Here is a 25,474-nt window from a genome sequence, read left to right as displayed (position 1 = left end):
GAGTGCCTCCAAAAAGAAACTGGAGAGAGCATACATTAGCAGTTAGACAGCACATCTAAAAGCTCTAGAACAAAAGAAGCAAATACACTCAAGAGGAGTAGAAGGCAGGAAATAATCAAACTTAGGGCTGAGTTCAACCAAGTAGAAACAAAAAGGACTATACCAAGAATCTGCAAAACCAGGAGCTTGTTTTTTGAGGAAATCAATAACTAGCTAACCAGAAGGCATAGAGACAGTATCCAAATTTGCATAATCAGAAATGAAAAGGGAGATATAACAACAGAAACTGAAGAGATCAAAAAAAAATCATCAGATTTACTACACAAGTCAATACTCAACAAAACAGGAAAATCTGGACGAAATGGACAATTTTCTAGAAAGACATCAGGTAGGAAAGTTAAATCAGGATCAGATAAACCCCCAAAGAAATAAAAGCAGGCATTAAAAGTCTCCCAACCAAAAAAGCCCAGTACCAGATGGGTTTAGTGCTGAATTCTTTCAGACCTTCAATGAAGACCCAATACCAATACTCTCCAAACTATTCCACAAAATAGAAACAGACAGAGCACTACCAAATAAATTCCTTCTATGAAGCCACAATTATGTTTATACCTAAACCAGAGAAAGACCCAACAAAGAAAGAGAACTTCAGACCAATTTTTCTTTATGAATATCGATGACAAGATACTCAGTAAGATTCTCGCAAACTGTATCCAAGAATATATCAAAACAATCATTCACCATGATCAAGGAGCCATCGTCCCAGGGATGAAGGGGTGGTTCAATATAATGAACTCTATCAAAATAATCCACTGTATAAACAAACTTAAAAAAACTCACATGATCATCTCATTTATGCTGAGAAAGCATTTGACAAAATTCAACACCTCTTCATGATAAAAGTCTTGGAAAGATCAGGAATTCAAGGCCCATACCTAGACATATAAAAGCAATATATAGCAGACCAGTAGCCAACATCAAGCTGAATGGAGAGAAACTTGAAGCAATCCCACTAAAATTAGGGAGTAGACAAGGTTGCTCACTCTCTCCCTACCTATTTAATATTCTACTTGAAGTCCTAGTCAGAGCAATTAGACTACAGAAAGAGGTCAAAGGGAAAGAAATTGGAAAACAAGAAGTCAAAGCATCATTAAGTGACCCCAATAATTCCATCAGAGAACTCCTTCAGCTGATAGACAACTTCAGCAAAGTGGCTGGGTATAAAATTATCTCAAACATACCAGTAACCTTCCTCTACTCAAAGAATAAACAGACTGAAAAAGAAATTAGGGAAATGTTACCCTTTACAATAGTTACAAATAGTATTCAATACCTTTTCATGACTCTTTCAAGATCTGAATGACAAGAACTTCAAGTCATTGAACTTGGAAAGGTCCCCCATGCTCATGGATTGGTAAGATGCATGTAATAAAAATGGCCATCTTGACAAAAGTAATCTACAGATTCAGTGCAATCACCATGTAAACTCCAACTCAATTCTTCATGGAGTTAGATGGAGAAATTTTCAAATTCATTTGGAATAACAAAAAACCCAGGATAGCAAAAACTATACTCAACAATAAAAGAACTTCTGGGGGAAATCAGCCCCCCAACCTCCAGCTGTATTACAGAACAATTGTGATTAAAATCTACATGATATTGACCAGAGATAGGCAGGTTAATCAGTGGAATAGAATTGAAGACCCAGAAATGAACCCTCCCAACCAATGGTCACTTGATCTTTGACAACGGAGCTAAAACCATCCAATGGAAAAATGCCAGCATTTTGAACAAATGGTGCTGGTTCAATTGGAGGTTAGCATGTAGAAGAATGCAAATCAATCTATTCTTATCACCTTGTACAAAGCCAAAGTTCAAATGGATCAGGGACCTCCACATCAAACCAGATACACTCAAACTAATAGAAGAAAAAGTGGGGAAGCATCTCAAATACATGGGCACTAGAGAAAATTTCCTGAACAAAACACCAATGGCTTATGCTCTAAGATCAAGAATCGACAAATGGGACCTCATAAAATTTCAAAGCTTCTGTAAGGCAAAGGACACTGTCGTTAGGACAAAATGACAACCAAAGATTGGGAAAAGATCTTTACCAATCCTACATCTGATAGAGAGCTAATATCCAATATTATACAAAGGATTCAGTAAGTTAGACTCTAGAGAATCAAGTAACCCTATTAAAAATGGGGGGTACAGATCTAAACAAGAATTATCAGCAATGGAATATTGAATGGCTGAGAAATATTCAACATCTTTAGTAATCAGGGAATGCAAATCAAAACAACCTGAGATTCTACCCCACACCAATCAAAATGGCTAAGATCAAAATTCAAGTGACAGCAGATGCTGGTGATGTTGTGGAGAAAAAGAAACACTCCTCCATTATTGGTGGGATTACAAGCTGGTACAACCACTCTGGAAATCAGTCTGGCAGTTCCTCAGAAAAGTGGAAATAGTACTACCTCAGGACACAGGTATGCCACTCCTGGGCATATACCTGAAAGATGCTCCAATAAATAACAAGTACTCCTGTTTCACTGTGTTCATAGCAGCCTTATTTATAATAGCCAGAAGCTGGAAAGAACCCAGATGCCCTTTAACAGAGGAAAGGATACAGAAAATGTGATACATTTATACAATGGATTAATTCTCAGGTATTAAAAACAATGACTTTATGAAATTCTTAGGCAGATGAATGGAATTAGAAAATATCATCCTTAGTGAGATAACCCAATCACAAAAGAACACACATTGCACTCACTGATAAGTGGATATTAGCTCAAAAGCATGGAATACCCAAGATACAATTCACCAGCCAAGTGAAGCTCAAGAAGAAGAAGGACGAAGTGAGGAAACTTCAGTATTTCTTAGAAGTGGGAGCAAAAGCATTCAAAGGAGGAAATATGGAGATAAAGTATGGAGCAGAGACTACTTCACCTGGGGGATCCATCCCATGTATAGACACCAAACCTAGACAATGTTGAGAATGTCAAGAAGTTCATGCTGACAGGAGCCTGATATAGCTGTCTCCTGAGAGACTCCTCCAGAACCTGACAAATACAGAAGCAAATTCTCATAGCCGACCATTGAACTAAGAATGGGGTCCCCAATGGAGGAGTTAGTGAAAGGACTGAAGGAGCTGAAAGCGTTTGCAACCCCATAAGAAGAAGAACAGTATCAACCAACCAGACCCCTAGTTCTCCCAGTGGCTAAACCACCATACCAAGAGTGTACACAAGGATAGACATATGGTTCCAGTTGCATATTTAGCAGATGATGGCCTTGTGGGCACCAGTGGGAGGAGAGGCTTGGTCTCTGCTTGGTGCCCCAGTGTAGGGGATTGCTAGAATAGGAAGGTGGGATGGAGTGGGTTTGTAGGTGAGAGTACCCTCATAGAAGCAGGCAGAGGCCTGCCAAGACTGAACCCCAGTGAACGTAATTGTTGGGGGGAAGGTGGTAATGGGAGGAGGATGGGGAGGGGAAGCCCACATAGAAGGGGAGGGGCAGGGGTTAGGGGGATTTTGGCCCGGAAACCGGGAAGGGGAAGAACAATAGAAATGTAAATAAGAAATACTCAAGTTAATAAAGATTAAAAAAAAATCAGGCAGAGGGTGATGGGATAATTGGTGTTTGGAAAAAGAATAATAAAAAGGTATGATACTTAAGATGCAGGTAAAAAGTATGGATTATGTGAATAAAAATATTAAATATGATTTTTGTCATAAGGTTTATTAAGAAGTTTACAAGATTGACAATTGTAGTTCATTTTTATAGTGTTTTATTTTAATACTTCAATGCATGGTAGAAAGCACACTGAATTTGAAGTCAGAAAACATAATCAGTGCCCAAGCCCAGGTCTTTGAGAACTTAAGGAAACATTCCTTTTTCTATCTCTTTCACCCTTCACTCACTGCCTGACTCCCACTTCATTGTCTGTACACGTTATGGGGCCAAGTGCAGATGAGAAATAATCATCCCAAGTTTAACATTTTGATTGTTTTATAATAGACAGAACTCTTAAATATTCCATTTTAGCATGCACAATGTAGATAATGAAAATGTACCTCGTATGATTGTCAAGCAAGTAATGTGCTCTGATAACTTTTGTGAAATAAAAAGATCCCTATAAGTCAGACTGATGAGGGTTGTTATGTGAAGGAAATCAGAATCTGTGCTAGAGATTAAGACGTTCTTTTCTGGTCCAATCTATTTGGTGTTCTGTAGGCTTTTTATACATTTATGGTCATTTTTTTCTTTAGGTTAGGGAAGTTTTCTTCTATCATTTTATGGAATATGTTTTCTGGCCCTTTGTATTGGGAATCTTCTGTCTTATTTCTATTATTCTTAGACTTGGTCTTTTCATTGTGTCCAGGATTTCCTAGACGTTTTGGATTAGAAAGGTTTTGCATTTTTCATTTTCTTTGACTGTTGTGTCAATGTCTATGGTGTCTTCTCTGCTGGAGATTCTCTCTCCTATCTCTTGGAGATACTTGCATCTGTGACACCTGACCTCTTTCCTAGATTTTACATCTCTAGGGTTGTCTCCCTTTGTGATTTCTTTATTGTTTCTATTTCTAAGTTTTAGATTTTTGATTGTTTTGTTCAGTTTGTTCACCCGTTTGATGTGTTTTCCAGTATTTCTTTTTCTTTTTTCAGTATTTCTTTAAGGGATTTATTTGTTTCCTCTTTAGGGGTTTCTACCTGTTTACCTGTGTTGCCCTGTATTTCTTTAAGGGAGTTATTTATGTCCTCTTTAAAGCCATCTATCATCTTCATGAGATGGAATTTCAACTTAGAATCTTGCTTTTTAGGTATGGGTATTGGGTATCCAGGGTTTGCTATGGTAGGAGAACTGGTTTCTGATGCTTCCAAGTGGGATTGGTTTCTATTGCTTATGTTCTTGTGAATGCCTCTTGCCATCTGGTTATCTCTGGTGTTAACTGGCCTTGCTGTATCTAACTGGATCTTGTCCCTCCTGTGAGCCTCTGAGCCTTTGAGTCTGTGAGCCTGGTTGTGATGGGTGGGGTGGGGTGGGGGGCTGAAGCACATGATCTGCCCCCATGCATAGTTGCAGATTGGAAGAAGGATATGTCAAGCAGGGCAGGAGGTCCTGTGTCCTCTGTGCCCTGGGATGTGGGGGGAATACAAATTAGGCCAGCTAGGCCAGGTATTGGGGCAGTGTGGGGAGTGGGGTGGGGTGCCTCTCACTTGTGAGCCTTGATGTGATGGGCCTCCTGGGAGTCAAGCTGTCTCTGGGTGTGGGTGAATGGGTGAGGTCTGCTGGAGCACATGATTTGCCCAGGGCACAATTGTGGACTGGAAGAAGTATGTGTTTCTGGCATGACAGGAGGTCCCGTGTCCTCTGGGCAGGGTGGTGGGGTGGTGGTGGTATCCCTGTTAAGCCAGGCATTGGGGCAGGAGAGGGGGGTCTCATCTGTGAGTCTAGTTGTGATTGGCATGGGGAGGGAGGAGGCTGGAGCACACAATCTGCCCCAAGTTGGCACAGTTGCTGACTAGAAAAATGTCTCGAGCAGGGCAGGAGGTCCTGAGTTCAGCAAACACTGATTTTTTTTATCTTTATTAACTTGAGTATTTCTTATTTACAGTTTGATTGTTATTCCCCTTCCCGGGGTTCTGGGCCAACATCTCCCTAACCCCAGTCCTCCCTTTCTATATGGGCTTCCCCTCCCCATCCTCCCCCATTACCACCCTCCCCCCAACAATCACGTTCACTGGGGGTTCAGTCTTGGCAGGACCAAGGGCTTCCCCTTCTACTGGTGCTCTTACTAGGCTGTTCATTGCTACCTATGAGGTTGGAGCCCAGGGTCAGTCCATGCATAGTCTTTGAATAGTGGCTTAGTCCTGGAAGATCTGGTTGGTTGGCATTGCAAACACTGATTCTTAAAACTACTCACTGTTGCCACAAATGCCAAGCTTTTTGGTAAAGAGCGCATATGGTTCCCCAATATGAAATCTCAATATATTCATTTAATCGAAACATCAATGTCTCATCACTTCTACAGAAGAAATGTAGAGGAGGGGAAGAATTGGAATCCTCTATAGTTCTAGGGTAGAAGGTTATCAAGAGGAATTACATGATCAGATTTACAGAAAATCTTTGGTAGATTTACTAAAAGGCTCAATTCTGAGATGGAATCAGGACATTAAGAAAAGGCATTGAAAAGTGAGATGAAAAGACACAATGCAATGTTAGAAAGAACTGACAGAAGACTAGGGACACAGCTCACTGGTGTACTTGGCCAATGCAAACAAGGTTTAATTGCTAATGCAGAGTGCTGGGGACTTATCATGCTGTCTAAATGAATGCCTAGCTTCTTAGAAATCCTGGGATTAATTCCCAATGTGCTGAGTGTCCAGTGTGATGTGCTATGTGTCCACTGTACTGTGCTGTGTATTTGTTTGTGAGTGTATATGTTTATGAGTGTGCTTGTGTGTTTCTGTGTGCATTTGTGTGTATGTATGTGTTTGTGTACGTATGTGTGTGTTTGAGGGTATGTATGTGTGTGTGAATATTCGTGTGTATGAGTACGTGTTTTTGTGTGTGTATGTATGTGTCTGTGCATGTGTCTGTATGAGTGCATGCATGTGTGCATGTGTGTGTGTGTCTGCAAAACAAAAAGCCAAATCCAAGAAAAACCAAGGCAGACCAAAACAAAGAAAAAAGGATCCTAGGAATGGAGAACAGAATCTAGATTTTTTTTGCCACTAAAATTGATAGCTATACCAAGTTAAAGACAAGTAGAAGAGTCAGGGCATTATGGGAAAGTGACAATCTTATTATTATGCTATACATGCAATTTCTCTTTCAATATTGTTGCCTGGAGTTCAAGACAGAAACCATTGGAGCCTTTGGAGGATATTTCAGAGGGATTTTGAAGTAGTTGGCTCTGAAAAGGAGTGGTTTTTCTTGGATTTGGCTTTTTGTTTTGCAGACATACACACACATACATACACATGCAGGCACACATACATACATGCACAAACACATGCATACATACACAAATCATATGTTCTATGAAAAGCAGAATGTATTTCTTATCTCATATTAACATTTTTATTTGTCCATAGCTTGTAATATTTTCTATTCTAATTTCTGTACTTTTTACATAGTTATAGGCAAAATAATATTATTTTGCATTTTATTGATAATACAGTATATTCAATTTTTAGCTACAACATATTAAAAGTATTTATATTGACCTACAAGTCACACATTTTTTTTGTCAAAACAATGACTAGACAAAGATAGGATGCAGTATTTTCATATAAATATGTGTAATAGTAATCTACATCATCTAGTCTCAAAAATATGTACTGTTTAAAATTACAAGATTTTTCTTGTTATTCTCTGTAATTGATCACAAAGCTTACTTTTCAGTTCTAACTACATGTAAAACTGTTAGAAATAGTCAAATCTGCTTGTCAGTGAACTAATTCAGAAAATGAAAGTCTTGAATACGTATATTTATTTAGCTAAAACAAATCCTTATTTTGTGTATTTCTGTTGCTGTAAAGAAACTGAGCAATTCACAAGGTTTGAATCCAGGTTGCTGTGCAGTTTGGAAGGAGCTACCTCTGTCTCTTGGGACCAGTGACGTTTCCAAATTCGAGATGGTAACGAAGTGTGTTCAGTGTGTGAGGTTCCAGAAGTTGCCATCTCTTCCATAAAAGACAGGCATCTGATGCAAACCATATTTTGGATGAATTTACTGCTTTTTGATACTTTCAGAATTCAAAAGTTCTTTAGCAAAAACTGATAAAATCTGCAGAGAATACTTGATGAGGTACTTAACAGTAGCTATTTAAAACACTAAGTTGAAGAGACTTTAGAAAGTGTTTTTTAGAACTAAATAAAAATATTTTATTAAAGATATATTTAACTAAACTACAGTTGTGTCATTACTTTCTTCTCATAACTGTCTCATGTCTGACAACTCTTCCCTATCAAATTCAAGGCCTCATCTTCTTTTATTATTTTCACATAGACATAAAAATTTTACACACACATACAGACACACATATATTTGTATTTATACATACATACATACATACATGTATATATGTATATGTATTCATATGTATATATTTCTATACCCTTATCTCTACATATATATGAATCTATACTTACCGTATGACATGTAAATACCATCTGCTGGGTCCATTCAATTTGCTTCCATGTGTGTTTCTATGGAGGGACGTGCAGTACAGGATTAAAAGACGTTTTATCTTCAAGAATGTTCTAGTTTAATTTGAATCTCTTAAACTGTCAATGAAAGAATTTTTGAAACTTAAAGCCCTAAAAAAGAGTTTCCTCACTGCAACCTTCATCTCATTATTTCTCAGCGTGTAGATGACGGGATTCATAAAAGGAGTGATAATGACATCAAAAATCGCTAAAAATTTATCTATGGGTAAAGTAGGGAAAGGCCACACATAGACAATAATGCAAGGACCAAAGAAGAAAATCACCACAGTGATGTGAGCCGAGAGAGTGGAGAGGGCCTTGGAGGAGGCACCTGAGGAGTGTTTACGAACCGTGACCAGGATGAAGAGGTAAGACACAATCAGGATGAAGAAAGTGGCCATGGAGATGAAACCACTGTTGGCAGTGACCAGGAACTCCAGTCTGTACGTATCTGTACATGCAAGCTTGATGAACCGAGGAAAATCACAATAAAAGCTGTCCATTTTATTAGCTCCACAGAAGGGTAAACTTACAACAAAAGCCAGCTGGGCCACAGAATGGATCAGGCCAATGGTCCAAGCAAGAGCCACAAGAACAATGCACATTCTGAGACTCATGATGGTGAGGTAGTGGAGGGGCTTACAGATAGCAGTGTACCTGTCATAGGCCATGACTATGAGCAACACCATCTCTGTTCCCCCAACAGTGTGAATGAAGAACATCTGAGTGATGCACCCGTTCAAGGAGATGGCTTTGTGCTTTCTGAAGAGGTCAGAAATCATCTTTGGAGTAGCGATGCTGGACACACCTGTATCAATGAAGGAGAGGTTTGCCAGCAGGAAGTACATGGGGGAGTGCAGGTGATGGTCTGAGATGATTGTGAGCACAATGAGCAGATTTCCCAGCATGCTTGCTACATAAAATACTGTGAAGAACAGAAAAAGGAGAATCTGAATTCTCCATGAATTGGTGAGGCCTAGCAACAAAAATTCTGATACCACTGAGTGATTTCCTCCATCCATCAACTTGTGCAAGCCTGACAACGAGCTGACTATTACCTGAAGGGCACAAGAGAGGAAAATTAATTTTTATGCAAAAGGGTTTTTTCTTGGTTGTAAAACAATGACCCAAATACAGAAAAACTAAAACAACCTGTTGTTTTACAAAGAGACTATATAGAATCATAGAGAGATGAGGTACAGAACTTTTCTATGCTTACATATTTAGGGCACCTGATCATTTAAACCTACATTTAGTTTGATAGTGTATAATCAAGAGAGGAAAAAGAAGCAAAGCACTTGAGCATCTAAGGTGAGTCAAACAAGCCGTACAGGCCCTTGTCTTCACCAACATCTCCATGAGAAGTTAATGTTTTACATGGATGTACACTAAAAGAAATTCGCACTTTCAGCCCTTGTGCCTTGTTTCCTTATTTTGTTCTGGAATTCATTCATTCATTCATTTATTTATTTTAAAATTACAATACATCTTTTTTTCTCAGTTTTGCAATATTCTCTTCAATGAAGAAGACAATTTTAAAAATATTAAATCTTTGCTTAGTTAACCTAGTGCTTTTTCATTAATTAAATCTGTTCTTAGACAATTTTATGCATGTATAAATGCATACTGACCACTCTCATCCCCATCCCTCACTGTATTCCTTACATCCCATTCACACCCCCAACAAATTCTTTCAGTGTTCCTATATATATATATATATATGCATATATATATGTAGATATATATATTGTTTTGTGACACCCTTATTTTAATTAGGTCCACATGTGTTTCTATGTGTCTGCAGCTCTCTTTTGGGGGCTGGTGTGCTCAGTAGTGGGTACACAACTGGAAGTACTTCCTTTCCTACACTTCCTTTCCTAGAATCTATCAATAGCCAAAAAATAGTACCCCCAAGAGCCTCTTAGCCTTCCATGAAAATTGTATTGAGAAAGTTATGTGGAATATAAAATATAAAAATATTATGCACTTTTCTCATGTAATGCCTTTTTTTGTGATAAGTATTCTACCTTTAGTTCATAGCCAGCTTGAAGCCTCCTGTAAACATCTTCTCCAAAAGCATGAGCAAAAGTCACACATGCTCATTCAATCCTCTTCTTTCTGTTTCTACAACACACAAAGGAAACATGTCAAGAATAAATTGTAGCTTAATATGAAGCCAAATAATTTATGACCAATAGTTGTAGGCAGATCCTCTGTCCATAGGTAGTTTGGACTGATATCTACTGTGAACCGTGTGTTCACACATGTGTTTTAGTTACATGGCAATGCTTTAAGGTGAGAGTTTCTCCAGGTTTAGAGGAGGATAACTTCAATTCTGACTGAGAGCATCACCCTTTCCAAAACAAAGAGCCTTATGTTGTTTTTCCTCAGCAAAAAGCTTCTAATTATTGTAGTCCACTGAGTCTAGATTGTCACCCAGGGAATAAAAAGGACAAAAGACATGAAGAACAAAACAGCTCATAATTCAGAATAATTTTTGCTTCAGTATGAGTTGTTAAAGTCACTGATGAAAAAGTCAACTCAGAAATTTGAGAGGAGGAGATGCTAGACAAAAAAGTCAACTACTTATTGTAGAATTAGCATGAAAACTCAAAAAATTAGAAACTAGGGTATGCCAAGCTGTCATTCACTCTGCCCATCTCTATCGTCCAGTTCCATACAGTCGCAAACCTCAGATCTTAGGCTGTATTTTCCATCAGAAAGGCAGTCAAATAATTGAGTGTTATATTAAGTTTCACCCATCATAACTATTTATCTATATACTGTTTCTGATTATTCTGCTATAAAATATTAAGACAGAAATCTATTACTTCAAAACATCACTTTATCTGGAGTTTGTTTTTTTTCATGCACTAGGGGAACCAAGCCTATGGAATGGTGCCACCTACATTCAAGGGGAGTCTTTGCATCTCACTTACTTTAAGCTAGATCACCCTTCACACTCATGCCCAGGTTTGTTTCTTAAATGATTCTATATCCTGGTAGCTGACAATCAATGTTAAACATCATCTTCTATAATGAAATCAAAATAAAAAATTTTTATAATTTTATATACGGACAAATATCTATGGATTATTCAAAATCCACAGAAACAATTGTGTATATTCATATATAAAATGAAATTCTTAAATATGATTTAAATATGAAAAATAGAAAGTATGTTTCTGGCTAATAACATATATTGTTTTCCACAGTTTTATACAATGTTTCCAAATCACACAGATTCCAAGTAATCTTAGTTTCCATGTAATGTCTCTATTGTACTTCTATTAATAATGCAAATAAAATAATATAATAGAAATATTAAGTAGTATTGTTATGCCTCAATATTTTCAGACAATTCTGTGACAATATTGAAGAAGAATTTCCCCCACATTTTATTTTATTTTATTTTATTTATTTTTTTGTGCTTTAATAATTTATTTTTTTTTCATTTTTTTATTATTAACTTGAGTATTTCTTATTTACATTTCGAATGTTATTCCCTTACCCGGTTTCCGGGCAAACAATCCCCTAATCCCTCCCCCTCCCCTTCTTTATGGGTGTTCCCCTCCCCCCTCCCCCCCATGGCCGCCCTCCCCCCAAAAATCACGTTCACTGGGGGTTCAGTCTTAGCAGGACCAAGGGCTTCCCCTTACACTGGTGATCTTACTAGGATATTCATTGCTACCTATGAGGTCAGAGTTCAGGGTCAGTCCATGTATAGTCTTTAGGTAGTGGCTTAGTCCCTGGAAGCTCTAGTTGCTTGGCATTGTGGTTCATAAGGGGTCTCGAGCCCCTTCAAGCTCTTCCAGTTCTTTCTCTGATTCCTTCAACGGGGGTCCTATTCTCAGTTCAGTGGTTTGCTGTTGGCATTCGCCTCTGTATTTGCTGTATTCTGGCTGTGTCTCTCAGGAGAGATGTACATCCGGCTCCTGTCGGCCTGCACTGCTTTGCTTCATCCATCTTGTCTAATTGGATGGCTGTATATGTATGGGCCACATGTAGGGCAGGCTCTGAATGGGTGTTCCTTCTGTCTCTGTTTTAATCTTTGCCTCTCTATTCCCTGCCAAGGGTATTCTTGTTCCCCCTTTTAAAGAAGGAGTGAAGCATTCACATTTTGATCATGTCTTGAGTTTCAGGTGTTCTATACACCTAGGGTAATTCAAGCATTTGGGCTAATAGCCACTTATCAATGAGTGCATACCATGTGTGTTTTTCTGTGATTGGGTTACCTCACTCACGATGATATTTTCCAGTTCCAACCATTTGTCTATGAATTTCATAAAGGCATTGTTTTTGATAGCTGAATAATATTCCATTGTGTAGATGTACCACATTTTCTGTATCCATTCCTCTGTTGAAGGGCATCTGGGTTCTTTCCAGCTTCTGGCTATTATAAATAAGGCTGCTATGAACATAGTGGAGCACGTGTCTTTTTTATATGTCGGGGCACCTTGTGGGTATATGCCCAAGAGAGGTATAGCTGGATCTTCAGGTAGTTCAATGTCCAATTTTCTGAGGAACCTCCAGACTGATTTCCAGAATGGTTGTACCAGTCTGCAATCCCACCAACAGTGGAGGAGTGTTCCTCTTTCTCCACATCCTCGCCAGCATTTGTTGTCATCTGAGTTTTTGATATTAGCCATTCTCACTGGTGTGAGGTGAAATCTCAGGGTTGTTTTGATTTGCATTTCCCTTATGACTAAAGATGTTGAACATTTCTTTAGGTGTTTCTCAGCCATTGGGCATTCCTCAGCTGTGGATTCTTTGTTTAGTTCTGAACCCCATATTTTAATAGGGTTATTTGACTCCCTGCGGTCTAACTTCTTGAGTTCTTTGTATATTTTGGATATAAGTCCACTATCTGTTGTAGAATTGGTAAAGATCTTTTCCCAACATGTTGGTTGCCGTTTTGTCCTAACCACAGTGTCCTTTGCCTTACAGAAGCTTTGCAGTTTTATGAGATCCCATTTGTCGATTCTTGATCTTAGAGCATAAGCCATTGGTGTTTTGTTCAGGAAATTTTCTCCAGTACCCATGTGTTCGAGATGCTCCCCTAGATTTTCTTCTATTAGTTTGAGTGTATCTGGTTTGATGTGGAGGTCCTTGATCCACTTGGACTTAAGCTTTGTACAGGGTGATAAGGATGGATCGATTAGCATTCTTCTACATGTTGACCTCCAGTTGAACCAGCTCCATTTGCTGAAAATGCTATCTTTTTTCCATTGAATGGTTTTGGCTCCTTTGTCAAAAATCAGGTGCCCATAGGTGTGTGGGTTCATTTCTGGGTCTTCCATTCTGTTCAATTGGTCTATCTGTCTGTCTCTGTACTAATACCATGCAGTTTTTTATCACTATTGCTCTGTAATATTGCTTGGCGTCAGGGATAGTGATTCCCCCTGAAGTCCTTTTATTGTTGAGAATAGTTTTCGCTATCCTGGGTTTTTTGTTATTCCAGATGAATTTGCAAATTGTTCTGTCTAACTCTTTGAAGAATTGGATTGGTATTTTGATGGGGATTGCATTGAATCTGTAGATCGCTTTTGGTAAAATGGCCATTTTTACTATATTAATCCTGCCAATCCATGAGCATGGGAGATCTTTCCATCTTCTGAGGTCTTCTTCAATTTCTGTCTTCAGAGTCTTGAAGGTCTTATTGTACAGATCTTTTACTTGCTTGGTTAAAGTCACACCGAGGTACTTTATATTGTTTGGGTCTATTATGAAGGGTGTCATTTCCCTAATTTCGTTCTCGGCTTGTTTCTCTTTTGTGTAGAGGAAGGCTACTGATTTATTTGAGTTAATTTTATACCCAGCCACTTGCCTGAAGTTGTTTATCAGCTTTAGTAGTTCTCTGGTGGAACTTTTGGGATCACTTAAATATACTATCATATCATCTGCAAATAGTGATATTTTGACTTCTTCTTTACCGATCTGTATCCCCTTGATTTCCTTTTGTTGTCTGATTGTTCTGGCTAGAACTTCAAGAACTATATTGAATAAGTAGGGAGAAAGTGGGCAGCCTTGTTTAGTCCATGATTTTAGTGGGATTGCTTCAAGTTTCTCTCCATTTAGTTTAATGTTAGCAACTGGTTTGCTGTATATGGCTTTTACTATGTTTAGGTATGGGCCTTGAATTCCTATTCTTTCCAGGACTTTTATCATGAAGCGGTGTTGAATTTTGTCAAATGCTTTCTCAGCATCTAATGAAATGATCATGTCGTTTTTATCTTTCAGTTTGTTTATATAATGGATCACGTTGATGGTTTTCCGTATATTAAACCATCCCTGCATGCCTGGGATGAAGCCTACTTGATCATGGTGGATGATTGTTTTGATGTGCTCTTGAATTCGGTTTGCCAGAATTTTATTGAGTATTTTTGCGTCGATATTCATAAGGGAAATTGGTTTGAAGTTCTCTTTCTTTGTTGTGTCTTTGTGTGGTTTAGGTATAAGAGTAATTGTGGCTTCGTAGAAGGAGTTCCTTAGTGCTCCATCTGTTTCAATTTTGTGGAATAGTTTGGATAATATTGGTATGAGGTTTTCTATGAAGATCTGATAGAATTCTGCACTGAACCCATCTGGACTTGGGCTCTTTTTGGTTGGGAGACCTTTAATGACTGCTTCTATTTCCTTAGGAGTTATGAGGTTGTTTAATTGGTTTATCTGATCCTGATTTAACTTCGGTGCCTGGTATCTGTCTAGGAAGTTGTCCATTTCCTGCAGATTTTCAAGTTTTGTTGAATATATGCTTTTATAGTAAGATATGATGATTTTTTGAATTTCCTCTGAATGTATAGTTATGTCTCCCTTTTCATTTCTGATTTTATTAATTTGGACACACTCTCTGTGTCCTCTGGTTAGTCTGGCTAAGGGTTTATCTATCTTGTTGATTTTCTCAAAGAACCAACTTTTGGTTCTGTTGATTCTTTTTATGGTCCTTTTTGTTTCTACTTGGCTGATTTCAGCTCTGAGTTTGATTATTTCCTGTCTTCTACTCCTCTTGTGTGTATTTGCTTCTTTTTGTTCTAGAGCTTTTAGGTGTGCTGTCAAGCTGCTGACACGTGCTCTCTCCTGTTTCTTTCTGTAGGCACTCAGCGCTATGAATTTTCCTCTTAGCACAGCTTTCATTGTGTCCCATAAGTTTGGGTATGTTGTACCTTCATTTTCATTAAATTCTAAGAAGTCTTTAATTTCTTTCTTGACCAGGTTATCATTGAGTAGAGCATTATTCAACTTCCACGTGTATGTGGGCGTTCTTCCCTTATTGTTGTTGAAGACCAGCTTTAGGCCGTGGTGGTCTGATAGCATGCATGGGATTATTTCTATCTTTCTGTACCTGTTGAGGCCCATCTTTTTTTTTATTAACTTGAGTATTTCTTATATACATTTCAAGTGTTATTCCCTTTCCCGGTTTCCGGGCAAACATCCCCCTCCCCCCTCCCCTTCCTTATGCATGTTCCCCTCCCAACCCTCCCCCCATTGCCGCCCTCCCCCCACCAGTCTAGTTCACTGGGGGTTCAGTCTTAGCAGGACCCAGGGCTTCCCCTTCCACTGGTGCTCTTACTAGGATATTCATTGCTACCTATGGTGTCAGAGTCCAGGGTCAGTCCATGTATAGTCTTTAGGTAGTGGCTTAGTCCCTGGAAGCTCTAGTTGCTTGGCATTGTGGTTCATAAGGGGTCTCGAGCCCCTTCAAGCTCTTCCAGTTCTTTCTCTGATTCCTTCAACGGGGGTCCTATTCTCAGTTCAGTGGTTTGCTGTTGGCATTCGCCTCTGTATTTGCTGTATTCTGGCTGTGTCTCTCAGGAGAGATGTACATCCGGCTCCTGTCGGCCTGCACTTCTTTGCTTCATCCATCTTGTCTAATTGGATGGCTGTATATGTATGGGCCACATGTAGGGCAGGCTCTGAATGGGTGTTCCTTCTGTCTCTGTTTTAATCTTTGCCTCTCTATTCCCTGCCAAGGGTATTCTTGTTCCCCCTTTTAAAGAAGGAGTGAAGCATTCACATTTTGATCATGTCTTGAGTTTCAGGTGTTCTATACACCTAGGGTAATTCAAGCATTTGGGCCAATAGCCACATATCAATGAGTGCATACCATGTATGTCTTTCTGTGATTGGGTTAGCTCACTCAGGATGATATTTTCCAGTTCCAACCATTTGCCTACGAATTTCATAAACTCGTTGTTTTTGATAGCTGAGTAATATTCCATTGTGTAGATGTACCACATTTTCTGTATCCATTCCTCTGTTGAAGGGCATCTGGGTTCTTTCCAGCTTCTGGCTATTATAAATAAGGCTGCGATGAACATAGTGGAGCACGTGTCTTTTTTATATGTTGGGGCATCTTGTGGGTATATGCCTAAGAGAGGTATAGCTGGATCCTCAGGCAGTTCAATGTCCAATTTTCTGAGGAACCTCCAGACTGATTTCCAGAATGGTTTTACCAGTCTGCAATCCCACCAACAATGGAGGAGTGTTCCTCTTTCTCCACATCCTCGCCAGCATCTGCTGTCACCTGAGTTTTTGATCTTAGCCATTCTCACTGGTGTGAGGTGAAATCTCAGGGTTGTTTTGATTTGCATTTCCCTTATGACTAAAGATGTTGAACATTTCTTTAGGTGTTTCTCAGCCATTCAGCATTCCTCAGCTGTGAACTCTTTGTTTAGCTCTGAACCCCATTTTTTAATAGGGTTATTTGTTTCCCTGGGGTCTAACTTCTTGAGTTCTTTGTATATTTTGGATATAAGGCCTCTATCTGTTGTAGGATTGGTAAAGATCTTTTCCCAATATGTTGGTTGCCTCTTTGTCCTAACCACAGTGTCCTTTGCCTTACAGAAGCTTTGCAGTTCTTTGAGATCCCATTTGTCCATTCTTGATCTTAGAGCATAAGCCATTGGTGTTTTGTTCAGGAAATTTTTTCCAGTGCCCATGTGTTCCAGATGCTTCCCTAGTTTTTCTTCTATTAGTTTGAGTGTGTCTGGTTTGATGTGGAGGTCCTTGATCCACTTGGACTTAAGCTTTGTACAGTATATAAGGATGGATCGATCTGCATTCTTCTACATGTTGCCCTCCAGTTGAACCAGCACCATTTGCTGAAAATGCTATCTTTTTTCCATTGGATGGTTTTGGCTCCTTTGTCAAAAATCAAGTGACCATAGGTGTGTGGGTTCATTTCTGGGTCTTCAATTCTATTCCATTGGTCTATCTGTCTGTCTCTGTACCAATACCATGCAGTTTTTATCACTATTGCTCTGTAATACTGCTTGAGTTCAGGGATAGTGATTCCCCCTGAAGTCCTTTTATTGTTGAGGATAGTTTTAGCTATCCTGGGTTTTTTGTTATTCCAGATGAATTTGCAAATTGTTCTGTCTAACTCTTTGAAGAATTGGATTGGTATTTTGATGGGGATTGCATTGAATCTGTAGATCGCTTTTGGTAAAATGGCCATTTTTACTATATTAATCCTGCCAATCCATGAGCATGGGAGATCTTTCCATTTTCTGACGTCTTCTTCAATTTCTTTCTTCAGTGTCTTGAAGTTCTTATTGTACAAATCTTTTACTTGCTTGGTTAAAGTCACACCGAGGTACTTTATATTATTTGGGTCTATTATGAAGGGTGTCGTTTCCCTAATTTCGTTCTCGGCTTGTTTCTCTTTTGTGTAGAGGAAGGCTACTGATTTATTTGAGTTAATTTTATACCCAGCCACTTTGCTGAAGTTGTTTATCAGCTTTAGTAGTTCTCTGGTGGAACTTTTGGGATCACTTAAATATACTATCATATCATCTGCAAATAGTGATATTTTGACTTCTTCCTTTCCAGTCTGTATCCCCTTGACCTCCTTTTGTTTTCTGATTGCTCTGGCTAGAACTTCAACAACTATATTGAATAAGTAGGGAGAGAGTGGGTAACCTTGTCTAGTCCCTGATTTTAGTGGGATTGCTTCAAGTTTCTCTCCATTTAGTTTAATGTTAGCAACTGGTTTGCTGTATATGGCTTTTACTATGTTTAGGTATGGGCCTTGAATTCCTATTCTTTTCAGGTCTTTTATCATGAAGGGGTGCTGAGTTTTGTCAAATACTTTCTCAGCGTCTAATGAAATGATCATTTGGTTCTGTTCTTTAGGTTTATTTATATAATGGATCACGTTGATGGTTTTCCATATATTAAACCATCCCTCCATGCCTGGGATGAAGCCTACTTGATCATGGTGGATGATTGTTTTGATGTGCTCTTGGATTCGGTTTGCCAGAATTTTATTGAGTATTTTTGCGTCTATATTCATGAGGGAAATTGGTCTGAAGTTCTCTTTCTTTGTTGGGTCTTTGTGTGGTTTAGGTATAAGAGTAGTTGTGGCTTCATAGAAGGAATTCGGTAGCGCTCCATCTGTTTCAATTTTGTGGAATAGTTTGGATAATATTGGTATGAGGTCTTCTATGAAAGTCTGATAGAATTCTACACTAAACCCGTCTGGACCTGGACTCTTTTTGGTTGGGAGATCTTTAATGACTGCTTCTATTTCCTTAGGAGTTATGGGGTTGTTTAACTGGTTTATATGTTCCTGATTTAACTTCGGTACCTGGTATCTGTCTAGGAAATTGTCCATTTCCTGCAGATTTTCAAGTTTTGTTGAATATAGGCTTTTATAGTAAGATCTGATGTTTGTTTGAATTTCCTCTGAATATGTAGTTATGTCTCCCTTTTCATTTCTGATTTTGTTAATTTGGACACACTCTCTGTGTCCTCTCGTTAGTCTGGCTAAGGGTTTATCTATCTTGTTGATTTTCTCAAAGAACCAACTTTTGGTTCTGTTGATTCTTTCTATGGTCCTTTTTGTTTCTACTTGGTTGATTTCAGCTCTGAGTTTGATTATTTCCTGCCTTCTACTCCTGTTGTGTGTATTTGCTTCTTTTTGTTCTAGAGCTTTTAGGTGTGCTGTCAAGCTGCTGACATATGCTCTTTCCTGTTTCTTTCTGCAGGCACTCAGCGCTATGAGTTTTCCTCTTAGCACAGCTTTCATTGTGTCCCATAAATTTGGGTATGTTGTACCTTCATTTTCATTAAATTCTAAAAAGTCTTTAATTTCTTTCTTTATTTCTTCCTTGACCAGGTTATCATTGAGTAGAGCATTGTGCAATTTCCACGTATATGTGGGCATTCCTCCCTTATTGTTATTGAAGACCAGTTTAAGGCCGTTGTGTTCCGATAGCACGCATGGGATTATTTCTATCTTTTTGTACCTGTTGAGGCCCATTTTTTGACCTATTATATGGTCTATTTTGGTGAAAGTACCATGAGGAGCTGAGAAGTAAGTATATCCTTTTGCTTTAGGATAGAATGTTCTATAAATATCCGTTAAGTCCATTTGGCTCATGACTTCTCTTAGTCTGTCGACATCACTGTTTAATTTCTGTTTCCATGATCTGTCCATTGATGAGAGTGGGGTGTTGAAATCTCCCACTCTTATTGTGTGAGGTGCAATGTGTGTTTTGAGCTTTAGTAAGGTTTCTTTTACGTATGTAGGTGCCCTTGTATTTGGGGCATAGATATTTAGGATTGAGAGTTCATCTTGGTGGATTTTTCCTTTGATGAATATGAAGTGTCCTTCCTTATCTTTTTTGATGACTTTTAGTTGGAAATTGATTTTATTTGATATTAGAATGGCTACCCCAGCTTGCTTCTTCCGACCATTTGCTTAGAAAGTTGTTTTCCAGCCTTTTACTCTGAGGTAGTGTCTGTCTTTGTTTCTGAGGTGTGTTTCCTGTAGGCAGCAGAATGCAGGGTCCTAGTTGCATATCCAGTTTGTTAATCTATGTCTTTTTATTGGGGAGTTGAGGCCATTGATGTTGAGAGATATTAAGGAATAGTGATTATTTCTTCCTGTTATATTCATATTTGGATGTGAGGTTATGTTTGTGTGCTTTTCTTCTCTTTGTTTTGTTGCCAAGACAATTAGTTTCTTGCTTTTTCTAGGGTGTAGCTTGCCTCCTTATGTTGGGCTTTACCATTTATTATCCTTTGTAGTGCTGGATTTGTAGAAAGATATTGTGTAAATTTGGTTTTGTCATGGAATATCTTGGTTTCTCCATCTATGTTAATTGAGAGTTTTGCAGGATACAGTAACCTGGGCTGGCATTTGTGTACTCTTAGGGTCTGTATGACATCTGTCCAGGATCTTCTGGCTTTCATAGTCTCTGGCGAATATCTGGTGTGATTCTTATAAGTCTGCCTTTATAAGTTACTTGACCTTTTTCCCTTACTGCTTTTAATATTCATTCTTTATTTTGTGCATTTGGTGTTTTGACTATTATCTGTCGGGAGGTGTTTCTTTTCTGGTCCAATCTATTTGGAGTATGTAGGCTTCTTGTATGCCTATGGGTATCTCTTTTTTTAGTTTAGGGAAGTTTTCTTCTATGATTTTGTTGAAGATATTTACTGGTCCTTTGAGCTGGGAGTCTTCACTCTTTCTATATCTATTATTCTTAGGTTTGATCTTCTCATTGAGTCCTGGATTTCCTGTATGTTTTGGACCAGTAGCTTTTTCCGCTTTACATTATCTTTGACTGTTGAGTCGATGATTTCTATGGAATCTTCTGCTCCTGAGATTCTCTCTTGTATTTCTTGTGTTCTGTTGGTGATGCTTGTATTTACGGCTCCTTGTCTCTTCCTTTGGTTTTCTATATCCAGGGTTCTTTCCATGTGTTCTTTCTTGGTTGCTTCTATTTCCATTTTTAATTCCTTCAATTGTTTGATTTGTTTTCCTGGAATTCTTTCAGGGATTTTTGTGATTCCTCTCTGAAGGCTTCTACTTGTTTATTTATGTTTTCCTGGAATTCTTTCAGGGAGTTTTGTGATTCCTCTCTGAAGGCTTCTACTTGTTTATTTATGTTTTCCTGTGTTTCTCTAAGGGAGTTCTTCATGTCCTTCTTGATGTCCTCCAGCATCATGATCAGATATGATTTTGAAACTAGATCTTGCTTTTCTGGTGTGTTTGGATATTCCGTGTTTGCTTTGGTGGGAGAATTGGGCTCCGATGATGCCATGTAGTCTTCGTTTCTGTTGCTTGGGTTCCTCGCTTGCCTCTCGCCATCAGATTATCTCTAGTGTTACTTTGTTCTGCTATTTCTGACAGTGGCTAGGCTGTCATATAAGCCTGTGTGTCAGGAGTGCTGTAGACCTGTTTTCCTGTTTTCTTTCAGCCGGTTATGGGGACAGAGTGTTCTGCTTTCCGGCGTGTAGTTTTTTCTATCTACAGGTCTTCCTGTGGGCCTGTGTCTTGAGTTCACCAGGCAGGTTGTTTGGAGCTGGAAGGTTTATCTTACCTGTGGTCCCAAGGCTCAAGTTTGCTTGTGGGGTGTTGCTTATGAGCTCTCTGCAGCGGCAGCAACCAGGAAGATCTGTGCCGCCCTTTCTGGGAGCTTCCGTGCACCAGGGTTCCAGATGGTGTTCGGTGTTTTCCTCTGGAGTCAGAGATGTGGGCAGAGTGTAGTCTCTTCTGGTTTCCCAGGCGTGTCTGCCTCTCTGAAGGTGTAGCTCTCCCTCCCACGGGATTTGGGTGCAGAGGACTGTTTATCTGGTCGGTTCCTTCAGGTTCCAGCAGTGTCTCAGATGCAGCGGATTTCCTGCTCCTGTGCCCTTATCCAAGGGAACCCAGAGGCCATATACAGTTTCCTCTTGGGCCAGGGATGTGGGCAGGGGTGGGCAGTGTTGGTGGTCTCTTCTGCTCTGCAGTCTCAGGAGTGCCCACCTGTGTTGGCGGTGAGCTCTCTCTCCCATGGGGTTTGGGAGCAGTGAGCTGGAGGCAGGGAGGGTGAGATTGGGACTCCTGCTAAAAACCGGAAGTTTCCAGTCCTAGAGGAATTTTGCCTCTGTGTGTCCCAAGGCCACCAATCAGATCGCTTTTAGCAGGAAAGTTGGTCTTACCTGCGGTCCCGAGGCTCACGTTTGCTTGTGGGGTGTTGCTTATGAGCTCTCTGCAGCGGCAGCAACCAGGAAGATCTGTGCCGCCCTTTCCTGGAGCTTCCGTTCACCAGGGTTCCAGATGGCGTTCGGTGTTTTCCTCTGTGGGCAGAGTGTAGTCTCTTCTGGTTTCCCAGGCATGTCTGCCTCTCTGAAGGTTTAGCTCTCCCTCCCACGGGATTTGGGTGCAGAGGACTGTTTATCTGGTCGGTCCCTTCAGGTTCCAGTGGTGTCTCAGACGCAGCGGATTTCCTGCTCCTGTCAGATATATTTCTTTACTTACATTTCAAACATTATTCCCCTTCCCGGTTTCCTGTCCATAGAGTGTAGTACTCTATTGTGTAAATGTACTATATTTTCTGTATCCATTCCTCTATTGAAGGGCATCTGGGTTCATTCCAGCTTCTGGCTATTATAAATAAGGCTGCTATGAACATAGTGGAGCATGTGTCCTTGCTATATGTTGGAGTATCTTTTGGGTATATGCCTAGGAGTGGTATAGCTGGGTCCTCAGGTAGTACTATGTCCAATTTTCTGAGAAACCTCCAGCCTGATTTCCAGAGTGGTTGTACCAACTTGCAATCCCACCAGTGGAGGCGTGTTCCTCTTTATACTCATTCTTGCCAGCATCTTCTGTTACTTGAGGATTTTTTTTTTTATCTTAGCTATTCTGATTGGTGTGAGGTGGAATCTTAGGATTGTTTTGATTTGCATTCCCTGATGACTAAGGATATTGAATATTTATTTAGGTACTTCACTGACATTCTTTATTCCCCAGTTGAGAATTCTTTGTTTAGCTATGTACCCCATTTTTTTAAATTTACATTTTCTTTATTAACTTGAGTATTTCTTATTTACATTTCGAATGTTATTCCTTTCCCGGTATCCGGGCAAACAATCCCCTAATCCCTCCCTCTCCCCTTCTTTATGGGTGTCCCCCTCCCCCCTCCCCCCATTGCCGCCCTCCCTCCCAACAATCACGTTCACTGGGGGTTCAGTCTTAGCAGGACCAAGGGCTTCCCCTTCCACTGGTGATCTTACTAGGATATTCATTGCTACCTATGAGGTCAGAGTCCAGGGTCAGTCCATGTATAGTCTTTAGGTAGTGGCTTAGTCCCTGGAAGCTCTAGTTGCTTGGCATTGTTGTTCATAAGGGGTCTCGAGCCCCTTCAAGCTCTTCCAGTTCTTTCTCTGATTCCTTCAACGGGGGTCCTATTCTCAGTTCAGTGGTTTGCTGTTGGCATTCACCTCTGTATTTGCTGTATTCTGGCTGTGTCTCTCAGGAGAGATGTACATCCGGCTCCTGTCGGCCTGCACTTCTTTGCTTCATCCATCCTGTCTAATTGGATGGCTGTATATGTATGAGCAACATGTGGGGCAGGCTCTGAATGGGTGTTCCTTCTGTCTCTGTTTTAATCTTTGCCTCTCTATTCCCTGCCAAGGGTATTCTTGTTCCCCCTTTTAAAGAAGGAGTGAAGCATTCACATTTTGATCATCTGTCTTGAGTTTCAGGTGTTCTATGCATCTAGGATAATTCAAGCATTTGGGCTAATAGCCACTTATTAATGAGTGCATACCATGTGTGTTTTTCTGTGATTGGGTTACCTCACTCAGGATGATATTTTCCAGTTCCAACCATTTGCCTACGGATTTCATAAAGTCATTGTTTTTGATAGCTGAGTAATATTCCATTGTGTAGATGTACCACATTTTCTGTATCCATTCCTCTTTTGAAGGGCATCTGGGTTCTTTCCAGCTTCTGGCTATTATAAATAAGCCTGCTATGAACATAGTGGAGTACGTGTCTTTTTTTATATGTTGGGGCACCTTGTGGGTATATGCCCAAGAGAGGTATAGCTGGATCTTCAGGTAGTTCAATGTCCAATTTTCTGAGGAACCTCCAGACTGATTTCCAGAATGGTTGTACCAGTCTGCAATTCCACCAACAGTGGAAGAGTGTTCCTCTTTCTCCACATCCTCGCCAGCATTTGTTGTGACCTGAGTTTTTGATCTTAGCCATTCTCACTGGTGTGAGGTGAAATCTCAGGGTTGTTTTGATTTGCATTTCCCTTATGACTAAAGATGTTGAACATTTCTTTAGGTGTTTCTCAGCCATTGGGCATTCCTCAGCTGTGGATTCTTTGTTTAGTTCTGAACCCCATTTTTTTATGCTTTGAATTTTTATTTATTTTTTAAATATAAATATATTAAAAAATTTAGACAATGTATTTTGGTCACAGTTTCTCTTCCTCAATGTATCTCACATCCTCATGTCTTCCCAGATACCCAATCCATGACCTTCCTTTATTCTCTCTTTTGAAAGAAAAAAAAATGCCAGTAACAATAACAACAACCAAAAAAAACCCCAAAAGAATAAAATTAAAAAACATACCAGCAAGAAGAAATTCCTTAAGAATAACAACAACAATAAAAAAAAATTAAAAAAACAAAAACAAAATGCCCTTTGAAACATAAAACATGCCAACATAAAAACAAACCAATAAACATGCCAAATCTATATACAAGCAAAAGACCTGTAATGTAACAAGTTTTTAAGCAAAACAATACAAGGCCAGAAGCGTACAAAAATACCACTGATTCCATTTCTGCTTTGCATCTAGGGGAATGGTGCTATTCTTAACTGTGCTTTATATATTCAGTGAGAATCCATTAGAGAAAAATAATTTACCTTTACAAGCTGGTGTTCTTTGCAGATATTTTCTTGCTTAGGGATTGAAATTTCTGTCCACTTCCCCTTTCTTTGTTGCTTTCCTCTTAAATAAGTCAGGATATCAGAATAACCTAAACCAGCAAAGCAAATGATATCTCATGGTGATTAGGATATAGGAAAATGTAAACAGCTGGTGGAAGTAAAAACTCTTACAACACTGTGGAAATCTGTGTGGAGGTTTGTCAGAAAACTAGGAATATGATCTACCTGAAGATGCAACTATATTACTTTTGGTGAACCCCATTTTTTAATAGGGTTATTTGACTCCCTGCGGTCTAACTTCTTGAGTTCTTTGTATGTTTTGGATATAAGCCCTCTATCTGTTGTAGGATTGGTAAAGATCTTTTCCCAATCTGTTGGTTGCTGTTTTGTCCTAACCACAGTGTCCTTTGCCTTACAGAAGCTTTGCAGTTTTATGAGATCCCATTTGTCGATTCTTGATCTTAGGGCATAAGCCTTTGATGTTTTGTTCAGGAAATTTTTCCAGTGCCCATGTGTTCAGGATGCTGCCCTAGTTTTTCTTCTATTAGTTTGAGTGTATCTGGTTT

General features: G+C 39.3%; 1 protein-coding gene across 1 annotated transcript; it reads right to left on the bottom strand.

The window, feature by feature from the left end:
• Positions 1-8,286: 8,286 nt before the first annotated feature.
• On the bottom strand, positions 8,287-9,249 carry Or4f62 (olfactory receptor family 4 subfamily F member 62). The gene has a single exon (XM_578154.6). It carries the CDS (start codon positions 9,247-9,249, stop codon positions 8,287-8,289), a length of 963 nt encoding a protein of 320 aa, XP_578154.3.
• Positions 9,250-25,474: the final 16,225 nt, after the last annotated feature.

The sequence above is a fragment of the Rattus norvegicus genome, chromosome 3 (genome assembly GCF_036323735.1).
Source record: "Rattus norvegicus strain BN/NHsdMcwi chromosome 3, GRCr8, whole genome shotgun sequence".
Lineage (NCBI taxonomy): Eukaryota > Metazoa > Chordata > Mammalia > Rodentia > Muridae > Rattus > Rattus norvegicus.
This window is presented reverse-complemented; position numbering and strand designations above follow the sequence as displayed.